At 37.5% G+C, this 14,789-nt stretch overlaps 3 protein-coding genes and 1 pseudogene across 4 annotated transcripts; 2 read left to right on the top strand and 2 right to left on the bottom strand.

The window, feature by feature from the left end:
- Positions 1-126: 126 nt before the first annotated feature.
- Positions 127-3,241, bottom strand: LOC111489167. The gene is made up of 3 exons (XM_023137255.1): positions 2,527-3,241; positions 1,926-2,198; positions 127-630 (listed from the first exon to the last, which is right to left on the bottom strand). Exons 1-3 carry the CDS (start codon positions 3,106-3,108, stop codon positions 367-369), a joined length of 1,119 nt encoding a protein of 372 aa, XP_022993023.1. The 5' UTR covers positions 3,109-3,241; the 3' UTR covers positions 127-366.
- Positions 3,242-4,124: 883 nt separating this feature from the next.
- On the bottom strand, positions 4,125-7,013 carry LOC111489168 (quinone oxidoreductase-like protein 2 homolog). Its single transcript, XM_023137256.1, has 6 exons — positions 6,583-7,013; positions 6,361-6,469; positions 5,594-5,685; positions 5,200-5,458; positions 4,983-5,126; positions 4,125-4,386 (listed from the first exon to the last, which is right to left on the bottom strand). Exons 1-6 carry the CDS (start codon positions 6,927-6,929, stop codon positions 4,294-4,296), a joined length of 1,044 nt encoding a protein of 347 aa, XP_022993024.1. The 5' UTR covers positions 6,930-7,013; the 3' UTR covers positions 4,125-4,293.
- LOC111489164 (2-hydroxy-6-oxo-6-phenylhexa-2,4-dienoate hydrolase) lies at positions 6,930-10,986 on the top strand. Of its 2 annotated transcripts, none has more exons than XM_023137249.1 (6): positions 6,930-7,305; positions 7,667-8,189; positions 8,820-9,138; positions 9,244-9,342; positions 9,660-9,771; positions 10,699-10,986. In XM_023137249.1, exons 1-6 carry the CDS (start codon positions 7,020-7,022, stop codon positions 10,893-10,895), a joined length of 1,536 nt encoding a protein of 511 aa, XP_022993017.1. In that variant the 5' UTR covers positions 6,930-7,019; the 3' UTR covers positions 10,896-10,986. The 2 variants fall into 2 exon arrangements, with proteins under 2 accessions (XP_022993017.1, XP_022993018.1); XM_023137250.1 differs by having other exon boundaries at positions 7,211-7,305; positions 7,635-8,189.
- A 700-nt stretch (positions 10,987-11,686) lies between these two features.
- Positions 11,687-14,789, top strand: part of LOC111489727 — a 5,928-nt pseudogene continuing 2,825 nt past the window's right edge.

Genomic DNA, 14,789 nt, shown 5'->3' with positions numbered 1-14,789 from the left:
GGTTATATCTAAATTAACCTTTAAATTATAAATTAAAGGTCTAATTTAATTTTTTTTTATTTTATATATGATAATAGGGTGGGCATAACTAATTAAATATTAAATTATAAAAATTAGTTAAAATCAGAGGCAAGACAATATGCTGTGCAAGCTTTATTCAACTGACTTCCCGCTAGGATCCTTCTGAAAACTCAGAATTCAACGAATTCTTGCGCAGCGAACCTTGAAATTTTCCAAAAAGATACAGATTTGGGGTTAATAACACCAAGTTAGATTGTTCTAAGATGAGGCTGGAAACTCGAAACAGCTCCAAAGAATTGATCTGAAGACAACGGAAGATTGAAAGATCGAAAGAACAAGAAAAGCTTATCGTTCTTTCTCGAGTTTTTCGATCTCTTCTTGCTGCTTTTTCTCTGCCTCCTGAAGTTCTCTCTCTGCATCCTCCTTTTCCTCTATTTGGTCAAGATCATCAAATTCCTTGGTAGCAGCCATGGCTTTTACAACAGGGTCCCTTAGTTCAGAAATCAACCCACCACCTATTTTGTATTCTTCTTCGTTTCCAATCAGGTATAACCGCTGGTCGGGTCCTGATGCCATGGGAATGTCAACTGCCAGTAGCTTCATATCATACTGTAAATAAAGACAGTATCATGCATTAAGATCAGGAGAACTGTTCTTCATTATAAACTTCACAACTAATAAATATAACTTGATTTCTTGAAAATTAATAATGGTCTATTGTTTGAAGAAAGGAAAATCTGTGATTGATACAGATCTCCCCTGATATTCTACACTTGTTTGCGACTCTAAATCATGGGTCCACATCTTGCACAAATGGATCTCTTTATGGTGAACCTATACCACTCTTAAAAAATGGTCGCATCTCAACTATCATGGGTTGACATAAGGATCGGTAAAAGCCAACATAATTAGCAAATGAGATCGAGAAAATAGGTTCAAGCCATAATAACCTGTAATAACCCAAGCCCACTACAAGAAGATATTGTCTACCTGGTGCGTATTGCCATCAACCTCATGGTTTTAAAACATGTTTATTAGGATAAATTTTCCACACACATATAAGAAATGTTTCATTCCCCTCTCCAACTAATGTGAGATCTCACAATCCACCCTTCTTGGGGGTCTAGCGTCCTCGCTGACTAGCTCTGATACTATTTGTAATAGCTCAAGCCCACTGCTAATTGATATTGTTTGCTTTAGCCTATTACGTATCACCATTAGCCTCACGGTTTTAAAACGCGTCTTACTGGAAGAAGTTTCCACATCCACATAAGGAATGTTTCATTTTCCTCTCTAACGACGTGGGATCTCACATAACCATATACCTAAAATCAAATATAGTACAAGTTACTTATCAACTTAAAATATAGTAGGATCAAGCAGTCTTCCACGAGAATGGTTGAGATGCATGCAAGGTATGTTGAGATGACTCTCTTTCGCACAACTCTAGCCCTATATTTGCATAATTTTCCATCATATCCGCCATAACTTTTAATTCATGGTCAACAAACCTTTTACACCACATTTCAACACTCAAACTAACCAATGTCAGCAGCTAATCTCTGTCAACTAACTCACGTATCCACTTCAGCTGCCTATCAAAGATCTATTGAGAAATCAAATTACAACAAACGGGTATGATCTTGTAAAGTGCATTCTTATAACCTCTTGATGCATCATGAATTAACAGGCATTCACAACAAGGTAACAATAATAAGAGAACCCAAAATAGATATGTCTCCACAAGCAAAAACTCAAATATATAATGACCTTCCAGAAATTCAATGAATTCATATACAGTTTCACGTCAAGAAAGAATACCAAAATGATTCTTCAAGGTTCAAAAGATGTAACAACTTCATGATATTTGAAGAATAAAACAAGTGGCGAGCATAAAAGCAAACCTGGCCCTTCTTCTTTTTGACTTCAACACTGACTAGACCCTTCCTTTCAGAGCCTCTAATGGGAAAAATAAGAAAGCACCGCTTGCTCCGACGATTTGGCGTGAAGTTCTTCAGAGTTAACCCTCCTCCTGACATAACATAAGCTCTCAAGTCTGATCCTGTAAGAGGGGCACCCATAACCTCAAGAATTCCTGCTGACGTATTGAGCTTTCTCATGGCCATTCTATAAACTCTATCAGGATTAATTGTGAATCTAGAACGCATATAGAGGCCCTTGAAATGAAAAAGGGGTAGATAACATTCAACATTGATAATCCACAAAGTATCATATAATTCTTCATACAGAAAAATAGCTGAAATATTCAATTTTCACAAACTGGAGTGAGGAGAAAAGGTCAAGATAAACAATAAATCTAGGTCTCAACCCAAGAACAAATAGATTCTGGATTTATATAGGGAAAAACAATCTCTGCGTAAGCAAAAGGATAGTTTATGATCTTAATCTTAACTCAATCATTAGCAGCGCAAGCAAAGGGATCAAAAATCATGTTCTTAGAAAACGAAGGTAACACGGAGCGAAGAGATTAAAGAGAAAACTCACAGCAAAAGCAACGATTGCTGAAGATAAAGCGAGAAATCCATACTTGGCCATGCCTTCAGAGAGGCCAACAAAGGTGTTCGCAACACCGAACATAATCCTCCAGAGCAATGCACAAACTAAAGCTGCTCCAAACCCGAGTAGAACTAGATAATTTCTCCTGAAGAAAGCCTCAATTTGCAACCCTATGGCTTCGCGGTACCGCGAAAATGCGGAACGAACAGCCGCAGTGGGCTTATCAAGGACCTTCTTAGCAAAATTACCATTGATTTGACCCCCGAAACCTGGAGTCTTAACAGAGAAGAATCTAAACCTAGAAGCAGAACGATAGGCATTCAATTTAGTGGCAACGGAAGAATTCCCAGCAGCGACCTTGGGAGCATAGAGGATTTGGGACAGACCAGGATTTGAAGAGAATTTCGATTGGAAGGAGGAAGACGAGAAGGAATTTCTGATGATTGGATCTCGAAGAAGAGGGCGGGCATTGGAGGAGCTGACCGGATGATGACTGAAATGGAGTCTGATCCTGAGGTCGAGAAGACCCTCAAGAACCCTTTTAGAGGGTTTAGAGAATTTGGAAAGCATGAAGACCTGGGAGAGATTGCGAAAGTTGCAGGAGAGCTTGCAGTGAAGTTGTTGAGTACGGTCCAAGCAAAAACTGAATACAACACAGAGAGGGGGGAGACGATCGCAGCGAATAGAAGAAAAAGAAAAAGTTCCCTCGCAGAATCAGTCAAACCGGGCCGGTTTAGAAGAGGACCAACCGTAGCCACTTGGTTCGGTTCATCAATTATCAAATAGGCGGACAGGAAGTGCATAAAAATGTAAAAATTCTCACATTATGCCATCCTTAGTAACGGTTTGGCATACGTTCAAGTAATTCTTACTTATTTTTTCTAATTTATCATAGTCATAAATTGGTGTATATAAGATTTATAGATGGAAAAATTGGTGTATATAACAAAAATGTACCTAAACGTTCGTATAATTAAAATTTTTAGAGTTGGGTTGACATTTTTTTTATCTGGTCAATCCAAAATTAAGGTTACAACTCAACTCAATCCCGTTATTTTTAAGATTATTATAAAAGTTAATAATATTTGATATTTGTAAGCAATGTTTAGAAATTGATAACTGAGTTTTATGATAATATTTGATTAACATTTGTAACTAATGTTTGGAAACTGATATCTGAGTTTTATGAGATTTTAAGAAGCAAGTATTTTTAAACAATTAAAAAAACACAACCCGACAATCTAATCTAGTCCAACTCGAACAAACTCTATTCTATTAAAGTGGCATGAATTACCCACCAACCTAGAATTTTGACATTACGCAATAATATGAGAACCATGCGCATTAAATAACTGACATATTTAGTCCATAGTGCACGACATGGACTTGTCCACATTGAAAACCGAGACAAGCAAGCAGGGGAAGCTCCAAATAGTGTCGAATCATTTGTTTCTCTGTATTATGAATATGATTGATACGCATTTTAGTCGAGAAAACTCTCTCGAATGTACTAATTTCTTTAAAGATCTCATTTAATCAATTTTTTCTTATTTGTTGTATGCTAAAATATTATAAAGAAGGAGAAATACACAATGCGCTTCTTCTTCTACGTTTCAAAGCCTTATTTCTTTGGAAAACGGAAGCTTGAGTTTACAATTTTCGAAGTCTACTTATTTCAGCAAGTAATGAAAAGGAAAGCTTGAGTTTCAGTACAATTATGGTTACCATTTCCTCCTCAAATCCCTGTTCAATCCCTTAAAGCTTCGATTTCATGGTCTTGTCTTCAAATACCAACACTACTTTCCCAACAGCTTCTCTGTTCTTGATGGCATAAAAGGCAAGGTTGGCCTGTGAAAAGAATCAGACGAGTATGTCAATTCAGATGCTCTGTGTTTTACCATGAAGACAATCCGACACTGAACACGAAAGATAGTACGTTACATGTCAGCTATGTACACTTTTTCGACTCTCGAACGAGACATAGTGAGAAGATTTCAACCTCCCATCTTTAAAAAGATAAATAATGCCTAGACTCAACTACGGGTGAGCTAAGACTCAAAGATCTTGGCTCCAACAAAAACAGCCTTATAAAATTTAGGCTTTCCCTTTCGGGTTTCCACTCAAGGGTTTTAAAACACATATACTAGGTAGAAGTTTCCACACCCTTATAAAAAATGTTTTGTTTCCTTCTCCAACCAACGTGAGATTTCACCATTTATGAACCAGTAGCTCAATAAAAGTTTAGTTTTGTTTCCATAGGCTTAAAAGTAGATTCTACAGTACTCAAACTAACTTCAGATGCAGCATTACAATCATCAACATAATGCGTGTGAGAGAGGAGAGGTAGTGAATCCTCCAAAGAATGAAATACTCCTTTAGTGAAAAAAAAAAACCACTAGAATCTAATGCAGTGGCAAATTGAAGTAAGCTCAAAGGTTACTCACCTCTAGTGGGCTATAAATATGAGAAATGTGAACTCGGATCAATCCGCTTGATAACCAGGATAATAGCTCATTCATAGATTCTTCAAGAACTTGGGGTCTATGTATACTATAGCTGCCCCAATAAAGTCCATGCACCGTCCAGTTCTGTTCATATTGTAATAAAAAGATTGAACATGGGAAAGTAAATGGTGATAGAAGGAAAACAAAAAGAGGTTACCTTAACAAGAGCTATATTTGCGGGAATAACAGGGACCTCCCCGCTGGCAAACCCGATCACAAGAATGCTTGCGCTCCAATTTAAAAGTTTCATTGAATCTTTTGTCAACTTTCCTCCAACTGGATCATACAAAACATCGACCCCTTTAAGTTTTCTTTCTTTGAGGAAGGCCTTCACGTTTTCAATGACGTTTTGATGATTTAAGTCTACTACATGGTCGACGCCCAAAGACCGGAGATACTCTACCTTTTTAGCTCCCCTGAAAGACAATGCAGGGAACAGATCTCATTATATGGTGTATCATAACCTTGTTTGAGTAGGTGAAAGGGGGCCAGGAAATAACAGAAGAACTATTGGACAGAGTTGATGGTTGATTTATGAAATACTTGTTTACCTTGCAACTGCAATAACAACTGCACCGCAGACCTTACCGATTTGAACAGCAGCTAGGCCAACGCCTCCAGCTGCCCCGAGAACCAACAGTACCTAGAAATTTTCATTTTATAATCATGAACTATTGCGTTACCAATGTTTAAAGATGATACTCCATCCACAAGTCTAGATATTTGAGAATACAACAATCTGAGAATCAAATAGTCAATAGAAAGGAAGTGAATAGCATATTGAATCAGATGCAGTATTGGAGGGCACAATGCTGGCCTGTGGCTATTGAACTTGAGCCAAAAGAGAAATTTGTACCTCTAATGTGAACAACGACTAATAATGAAGTTCAAAAGAGAGATATCTACTCTCGTGACAACACAAAAAGGAGACCGGGGATCAAAGTAGACGTTCAAAATTTCATGGTCGATTGCATTCCGAGGACTTGATTGATTGAAAAAGTAGCATTTGTGGTTCAATCTAAAAAGGATGTTTCAGAAATACCTTAATTCTCAAAATGTTTGCTAGAGAAGCAGAAAAATGGTGCAAAGAAATTTGTTCAGATACTAAGAATATTTTGCCTTTTTACAAGAATTTGAGGACACCATTACGAATAAGAACGCTTTCTCCAATTTCTTATCTGATTCATTTGTTTTTGTTTAGATTGCTATCCAAAATCTAATGTACAAATGCTACTTTGTTCAGCTTTTTGTGCTTAGAGATGAATCCATGGAAGACGCCAACAAATTTACACATCTGAACCAGAGAGAAGAAAAATACCTGTCCAGGAGCCAGCTTGGCCCTGTGTACAAGGGCAACATGCGAGGTCCCGAACACAACCGGAAGTGCGCTAGCGGCCACCAGATCGCATCCATCAGGTACTCGGAATCTTCAGTTTGTTTATGAAAAAAGGTCAAACAGAGAAGAGATATGCTTCAGCGCAAATTCATGACTGTAGCAATAGACGTAAGAAAAGGAGGCCAATGGCGAGAAAGAACATACAGTCGTGACTCATCGTCAACGACGAATTGAGCAAAAGAACCGACGCCAACGAAGGAGCAAACGCGATCTCCGACTCTGAACTTGGAAACTTTGGAGCCAACAGCGACGACGATTCCAGAGTAATCAGAACCAGGGATGAAAGGAAGAGGAGGTTTCTCTTGGTATTTCCCTAGAATCTGAAGGTAATTGGCGTAATTCAAACTTGTAGCTGTAATCTGAACTCTGACCGACGTCGGAGAATCCAACGTCGGAATCGGATGATTTTTACTCAGCACCACCGGAGAATTATCATCGCTGGGCACCGATGTTGTTGGATCTCCGAGCTTCCTACAGACAAGTGCTTCCATTTTGTAAGCTCAATTTAATTCTCAAACCCTAAGCTAGTACCCATATGTGGAGGACCAAGATTTTAATGCTGTCGTCTTAAGAGAGATAAAATGCGCCCATTAGACGATTACGCTTTATACGGCACGTCTCTCGATTATTTCGGCTGGATCGGGTCGAGTTATTTGCTCTGGATGTTCGGGCACGTGCTTTCTTCTTCCCTTTCCCCTGCTCTGTTCTGCTTGCATATCCGTGCAGACATCAATGGCGGTTCAAGGATTCAGAGGAACAACAGTTTTACGCGAGGTAGCTCCTCAATCGCTCGCGTTCCTCTTTCTGTTTCCGCTGCTGCTTCTTCTTCTTCTTCCTCCGTCGGTGGTTCCGATGCTGAATTCTCTGGTAATTTACTTGCCTTCTTCATTTCTTCTGGACTTCGATGTCTGTAACTATGCTTTCTACAAGTACAATCGTTAAATTAGTTTTCATATTCTCTGTATGCTTTCTGCATTGTTGGTGAATCACCATGTTTGCATAGTTCTGTAGAATTATGGGGTTTACTACTGAAGAAACCGAACTATTACGACATTTTCTGGGGAATTTCACAGACTAACGTAGAAAATTGAACATATGACCTTGTTTTTCTAAAAATTTGTTCTAGCCATTTGCAAACAATTTTCAATTTGTTCCCCAATTTTCTACCTTGGATTTTGCTAATGATGCGCACACAGATGTTCAATGGGTGATTTCTTTGGATCTACAGAGCAAGTGTATGATTCCAAAGCTAAACAGAGAAGGAAAATAGCTGGTGTAGATCAAGAAGAATTGTTGAAGCCTACAACTTTGGCTGATCCTGATAGTTTTTTCTGTAAGTTTAATGGTTTGGAATTACATTACAAGGTTTATGATCCGGAATTACAAGGGGACTCCTTATATCAAACTCGAACGCCAACCCTAACCCCTAATCCAAGTCCTGCTCTGCCAACAACTTCGACTCCTCATCGAACTAACAAGATTGGTCTTCCTATGATTCTCTTGCATGGCTTTGGAGCTTCTGTTTTCTCATGGAATTGGGTGATGAAGCCTTTAGCTGATATTACTGGTTCCAAAGTACTGGCGTTTGATCGACCAGCTTTTGGATTGACGTCAAGGGAAGATTATTTGGGGCATTCTTCTGCTGGTACGAAGGACACAAAACCTCTAAATCCATACAGCATGGCGTTTTCAGTCCTTGCTACTCTGTATTTCATCGGATTCTTAGGAGCTGAAAAGGCAATCTTGATTGGGTATGCATATTTCTGTCTTTACTTCTGTGGATTGTCTCTGGTGGGAACTCATGAATTTTGTTGATCTATTCTTCCAATGCTCCATTTCATCATAGTTCTAATGACACACAATAGTGGATTTGTGATATCTCACATTGGTTGGGGAGGAGAACGAAACACCTTTTTATAAGAGTGTGGAAACCTTTCTCTAGCAGATGCGTTTTAACAACCTTGAGGGGAAGCCCGAAAGGGAAAACCCAAAAAGGACAATATTGGCTAGTGGTGGGCCTGGGCCGTTACAGGATTCGATGGTATACTTGATGCCTACCCATTTAAACTTTCATTTTGTTAAGATAAGTGATGTGAGATGTTTCCAATTAAGTGTTTTCACCTTGGTTCATACTTTCATGGACATCATGTGTAAAATTAGCCTAAGCTTCTTGTTTTCCACTTGAACTAAATAGTCATTTGAAAAAAGAACCAGAGCAACAGTGAAGAGATACTCGGTCATCTTTGATATCAGTTACAAAATTTCTTGATGAAACCAAGCTGGAATGAAGATTTCTAACCTATTTCATGAATCATGAACTATGTCATATCCTTCTGAATGTTGTGATCTTTCCAAGCGATAATAGAAACTGTTATCATCAGGCATTCAGCAGGTTCGCTTGTAGCAGTAAATTCATACTTCCAAGATCCGCAAAGGGTTGCTGCTTTAATCCTTGTTGCCCCAGCAATTCTGGCTCCTTTAGGAGTTAGATTTCCCCGGGACAACCCGGTCCAAGAGAACGTCTCTGATTCAAATGTTGTTGGGAATCCAGTAATTCAACTGTTCAAGATTCTGTCAGATGTGGCCAAGTTCATTGCGCAGTCAATAATGCAGATGGTGAAAAGAATTCTAGAAATCCTCGACTTCTTGTACATAAAACTTCTGTTAGCTCTTCTTCGTTCAACCTTGGTTCTAACGTTGGTAAAGTGTTTCATTTTGTTATTTGCCAAAGGTTCTTCTTGTTCAATTCCTTTTCTTTATTAACATCTGAGCATATGGGTTTTATAAACATTCTGGTGTGTCCAGGTACGGATGATTATAGATAAAGCTGGTATTGTTGCTATCAAGAATGCTTGGTACGATTCTGCTCGAGTAAATGAACATATTCTACATGGCTATACAAAGGTAGACTTGACCTCATTCGATAATTATTTGATTTTTTGAAAATTAAGCTTATAAACACTCTCACTTATGAACTTCTTTGTTTTGTCATTCACTCTTTTGAAATGTTTTCAAAATCTAACCAAACGTTGTAACCTAGAAAGAAAAAAAGTTTTAAAACGTGTTTTTGGCTTTTGGAATCGACTATGAATTCAAATGTTTTCCAAGGATGAAAACTTTGGTAGAGAAATTGTAAAAAAACCAAAAACTAAATTGTTATCAAATGGGCGTTCATTTTTCGTTTTTAATTTGAGAAGGCTTGTATCATGGTAAAATTGCAGCCATTGAGGACAAAAAACTGGGATAAGGCACTTGTGGAATTTGTTGCAGCCATGCTTACAGATAGGGCTTCCCCACCAATTTCAGAAAGACTTCGTGAAATTTCCTGTCCTGGTAAGTTGAAATAATAGTATCAACTCTTTATTCTCCCAACAGTATGCTGCCTGAACTTGTTTTGCATCTATTCGAGTCCATGATATATATTATAATTTCTTATTGTTGGATGATGAAAGTCCCACGTCGGCTAATTTAGGGAATGATCATGGGTTTATAATCAAAGAATACTCTCTCCATTTGTATGAAGCCTTTTAGGGAAGCCCATATGCTCAAAGTGGACAATATCATACCATTATGGAGAGTCTTGTTCATCTAACACTTGTATCTTCATCATAGAAATCGAATAACTATGTATGCAATATTAATTATAGATGTTTGGAGTGGAGGTATCATCTAATGTCAAAAAAAAAAAAAAAATGATGTATTTTGAAGTATTCAATTGAGTTTTTGTAACAACCCAAGCCCACCGCTTGTAAATATTGTCCTTTTTGGATTTTTCCTTTCTAGCTTTCCCTCAAGATGGGCTACCGCTAGGAGATATTGTCCTCTTTGTGCTTTCCCTTTTGGACCTTCCCTCAAGGTTTTTAAAACATGTCTACTAGTAGAGGTTTCCACACCCTTATTAAGGAATGTTTTGTTCTCCTCTCCAACCGATGTGAAATCTCATAATCCACCTCTCTTGTGGCCCAGTGTCCTCACTGGCATACCGCCCGTTGTCTGGCTCTGATATTATTTGTAGTAGTCCAAGCTCACTACTAGCAAATATTATCCTTCCACCTAACTAGAATACATAAAAGCCCATGACTTTATTGAAAACTAATAATTGTAATAATAATTATTCACAAGTTATTAGATTACTTTCCCTGTTCCTTTTCCAAATCACTTCAACAGTTGAAACTTGTTGCATTCATGAGCTTAATAACCTGTACCAGTCTATGCATTTCTAAATAGTAATCAAGCTGCTGTTTTGGTAACCGATTTCAGTTCTTATTATCACCGGTGATAGCGACAGGCTTGTACCTTCTTGGAATGCTGTGAAACTTTCTCAAGCCATACCAGGATCTCACTTGGAGGTGATCAAGCATTGTGGTCACCTTCCTCATGAAGAAAAAGTAGACGAGTTTGTATCAATTGTTCAGAAGTTCTTATACCGAACTTTTGCCGATTCACAGGAACGGTAATTCAAATGGCTTCGCAGGCCTCCGTATTGTTGTTTGATTTGTTTAGAACTTGGGGGTTTTGATCATTTAATCCATGAGAATTGCTTCTTGATTTGGTTGATGCTCCTGTTCTTACTTTTGTGTTGAAATGGTTGAATCCTTTTGTTGAGAAAGATGTTATTTTGAGTTAGGTTCAATCCATCCGTAAATTTTGAACACGGCTAGCATATAGCATATACTGTACTCTTTGGGCTTTCTTTTAAGTTTTAAAACGCGTTTACTATGTAGAGGGTCTAGCTCTACTCCGACCAGTATCTTGCACCGTCCAAATTTGACTTTGATACCATTTTGTAATAGATGGTCTAACTTTAGGATGTTACACATGATACCAGAATCATACACCGAACAATGTGGTAACAAGAACGTTGAGCTCCGAAAAATGTGGATTTTGTGAGATTCTACATCAGTTAGAGAGGGAAACAAAACCTTCTTTATACGATTGTGTAAACCTCTCCCTAGCAATGTTTTAAAATTGTGAGACTAATGACACATGTAATGGGTAGAATAGACAATATATACTAACAGTAGATTTTAGTAGTTACAAATCCTTTTTAAAGACTTAATTTTTGTACGTACTAAGAAATAAATAAAATCTTTATAAAATTATCAACGTGAATATTAAATATTTTCATATACCAAAAAAAAGTTATAAAATCATTTTAATTAATAAGGAAGTTTATTTAATTTTTTAAATAATAATAATGGAGTAAACTAGAAGATGACAGTGGAGAATGAAGATATTGGGGTTAAAACTTATGGCTGAGAGGAGAGTCGAAGAAATAAAATTAGGAAATGGAGAGTCGAGTACATTGACATCCAATGGGTAAAGCATCAGCTCTGACTTTCTCTTTGATTATGGTTAAACAATTCCCGAAAGCTAATCATGTCAACTCCACATGGCATTCAGATGCTCAGATCTTTTTCGATGCCGTTACCATCCTTTTTCCACTACTTTTCTCGCCATACACAACCTACCTAAGATAGCCAACGCCCGCTCACGTAAATTTCAACAGCATTTGAGGAGTTTGATGCTTTTTCTTTTCTGTAATGTATTGCGGATTTTGACCGGTCATTTTCTGCAATGGTGTAAAATTTATCGGTAAGGGAGGTTCGAGAGGAAAACATGAGCTCCTGGAAGGCGATAATCGCGCCTAAAAAGAAATTGCATGGTATCGATGATGAGTTGCAGAAATTGCTTGATGCTAACATGGACGACGTGTCCGCCAGACGCCGAGCGCGGGCGGCGTTCAAAGGAATTCAACTCAGCATTGATCACATTCTGTTCAAGGTATTCTGGTTAACTGTTTATTTCTTAGGTTCATGTTCGTGTTGTTATTAAGGTGTTGGTCGATCTTGGATAATTCGTTATGCCTTTATTTTTTTTTGTTTTTAGCGTATATTTTCTATGGGATTTCAATTACTTCTTTCGTTTTTCTTTTCAGACACCAAGCAATGGATTGAAGATTGAAGAGGTAATATCTAAAATTGAATATCTTTTGTTTTTTAATATGTTTAGAACTTGATCTTTTGTAGAAATTACTCATAATAATGAACTTGAAAAATGAACCTCTCTTTCTCATAAAGAGATTCGTTATGCTTCACCTTCACTGTTATTTGAACAAGTTCGAGTGGGATAGTTTTACTCTTTTACATGTTTATAAAGTTTTGAAAAATCCAAACACCTCATAGATAGATAGAGGTTGGAATTATCAAATGAATCACACTCCTTCATATATGTCTAATCTTTTTAAAAACCTTAATTGTTGTGCCTTTTGGAGTATTTTTCCGGATGTATAAATATGTAGTTGTATTGCTGAGTCATTTGGCATGGAAAAGTAGTCAATTGCAATATAATTAGTCCTTTTCAAAGCTGTTTTTTTATCGGATCATTTGTCAATAAAAGGCGTAATGCTGAATCACTTTAAGGAAAAGTAAGATTCGGATTACCTTGTTGATCAAATATCTCAAGACAAGAACACTGATTTGAGATTTGAATCACTCCACAAGTAAGATCGATCATGTCAAGCTTGAATGATTCTGAACATGCAATCTAAACTATATAGAATTACAAAGGAACTTTGCCCTTGGCTAACGGAAAAGCACAAATGCTCTTTACATTTTTCAAATCTCCATTTTCTTTGCCCTTGAAGTTTATATTGCATGATTGATGCCTTGGTTCATATCAGCCCATCTGTGCTTCTTGAGAGTCTATGCCATCTCGTTTTCAAGCTGAGACAATCAATCATTTTTGTACAGTCATATGAAGTCAACTCCAGAGGACTGAGTATATTCTCAAAAAGCTGGATTCCAGTGACTGTCCGTCCTAAAGCAATGGTGTGTTATTGTCATGGCTATGGAGACACCTGCACATTTTTCTTTGAAGGCACGTGGCTCCTATCGAGTAGTATAAATGACCTAGTATGTCATTTTGTATACTATAATAGGAATTGACTTTTGTTTTGTGGTACTGTAATTCAGGAATCGCAAGAAAGTTCGCATTGTTAGGATATAGCGTCTTTGCTATGGATTATCCAGGTTTTGGTCTTTCAGAAGGTCTCCATGGCTTTATACCAAACTTTGACAGAATTGTAGATGACGTCATTGAACATTATTCCAAAGTGAAAGGTGAGTTAACTTGCCAAATTTTGTTGTTAACTAATCTGAAAACGATTGTAGTAGTGAGGAAGCAGGACAATTTTCCTTGAAATGGATCTTGAGGAATGATATTTTGCTTGATCCTTAAAGTTAATATTATACTTTATCTCCTGCTCCCTCAGGGCATCCGACCAATATTTGGAGGGATGATGTAGATTTCGACTGTAAGAATTTAGAACAGCAAAATTCTGACATGCACGTAGTTATATTATATACCTCTCTGGAAGGTATCAGATATGATATGATAAGTCGCATGTGTTTGATGTCCTGTATAATTCTTGCATCTAAAGATATTGGGGGCTCTTTTGTGTGTGTAGTTCTGGGTAGCCCTTCTTCTGGTTTGGCGGTGTCCAAGCATGAATAGGATGAAAACATAGAATAGCCTTTTGGACAGCGATTAGCATTGCTTGCAATAAAATTCTTGTATTGTTTCTGTGTTCTGTGTTATCTGGAATTTTTGTGGTTTGTATGAGTACTAAGATCCAACTTGATTTCTTGTTGAAACCTTCATTTTAATATTGTCTGGCCTTTTGTTTACCTTGGTAACTTTTTCCTATGATGCCTCGTAAAATAGAAAGGATCTTACATATCGTCCAAGATTTCTTTATTTTTACTTTTAGAATAGATTTGTTTTGTAGAAAATACATTCTGTAAAATATTTGTTTTACTTGTGTCTCAACAGAAATCATTCAAACAAATAACAAAGTTTTTCAATGACAACCCTTTATTAGAAATTTATTTACTTGATTCCAAGGGCAGAGAACCCGGCGTTTAGTGCTCTCCCCAGCTTTCTCTTTGGGCAGTCTTTGGGGGGAGCTGTGGCTCTCAAGATACACCTAAAACAACCTCGTTCATGGGGTGGTGCAGTTCTTGTTGCGCCAATGTGCAAGGTATCTTTCTGAAAAAGATTTTTCTAGAACACTTGCATTGTCTGTGGGGCTCCAATCAACTCAAAATTTCTTTCTAGATTTCAGATGATATGATCCCATCATGGGGAGTTTCACAAGTATTGATCGGAGCGTCTAAATTCCTTCCAAAGTACAAGTTGGTTCCACAGAAAGATTTGGCTGAGGCAGGTTTTAGAGACGTGAAGTATAGAGAAATGGTTTGCCCCTTGAGCAGAATGTTTATTTGAACAAAATGGTGGTATTACAAATAACAAATGCATGCCTTTGTTTGTTTTTTTTTTTTTTTTTTTTT

Source organism: Cucurbita maxima, unplaced genomic scaffold, assembly GCF_002738345.1.
Source record: "Cucurbita maxima cultivar Rimu unplaced genomic scaffold, Cmax_1.0 Cma_Scf00014, whole genome shotgun sequence".
Taxonomy (NCBI): Eukaryota; Viridiplantae; Streptophyta; class Magnoliopsida; order Cucurbitales; family Cucurbitaceae; genus Cucurbita; species Cucurbita maxima.
The sequence above is the reverse complement of the archived record's forward strand: the minus strand, read 5'-3'. Positions and strand labels throughout refer to the sequence as shown.

Excerpts from the sequence above, each read along its gene's own strand:
- LOC111489167 (XM_023137255.1), bottom strand. The coding sequence starts at position 3,108 with ATGCTTTCCAAATTCTCTAAACCCTCTAAAAGGGTTCTTGAGGGTCTT. Across the intron at positions 2,199-2,526 it reads CAGCAATCGTTGCTTTTGCT|GGCCTCTATATGCGTTCTAG; the intron begins GTGAGTTTTCTC and ends TTTCATTTCAAG. Across the intron at positions 631-1,925 it reads TCAAAAAGAAGAAGGGCCAG|TATGATATGAAGCTACTGGC; the intron begins GTTTGCTTTTAT and ends CTTTATTTACAG.
- LOC111489168 (XM_023137256.1), bottom strand. The coding sequence starts at position 6,929 with ATGGAAGCACTTGTCTGTAGGAAGCTCGGAGATCCAACAACATCGGTG. Across the intron at positions 6,470-6,582 it reads GTTGACGATGAGTCACGACT|ATTCCGAGTACCTGATGGAT; the intron begins GTATGTTCTTTC and ends AACAAACTGAAG. Across the intron at positions 5,127-5,199 it reads CAAATATAGCTCTTGTTAAG|AACTGGACGGTGCATGGACT; the intron begins GTAACCTCTTTT and ends CAATATGAACAG.
- LOC111489164 (XM_023137249.1), top strand. The coding sequence starts at position 7,020 with ATGCGCCCATTAGACGATTACGCTTTATACGGCACGTCTCTCGATTAT. Across the intron at positions 8,190-8,819 it reads GAAAAGGCAATCTTGATTGG|GCATTCAGCAGGTTCGCTTG; the intron begins GTATGCATATTT and ends TGTTATCATCAG. Across the intron at positions 9,772-10,698 it reads TCGTGAAATTTCCTGTCCTG|TTCTTATTATCACCGGTGAT; the intron begins GTAAGTTGAAAT and ends AACCGATTTCAG.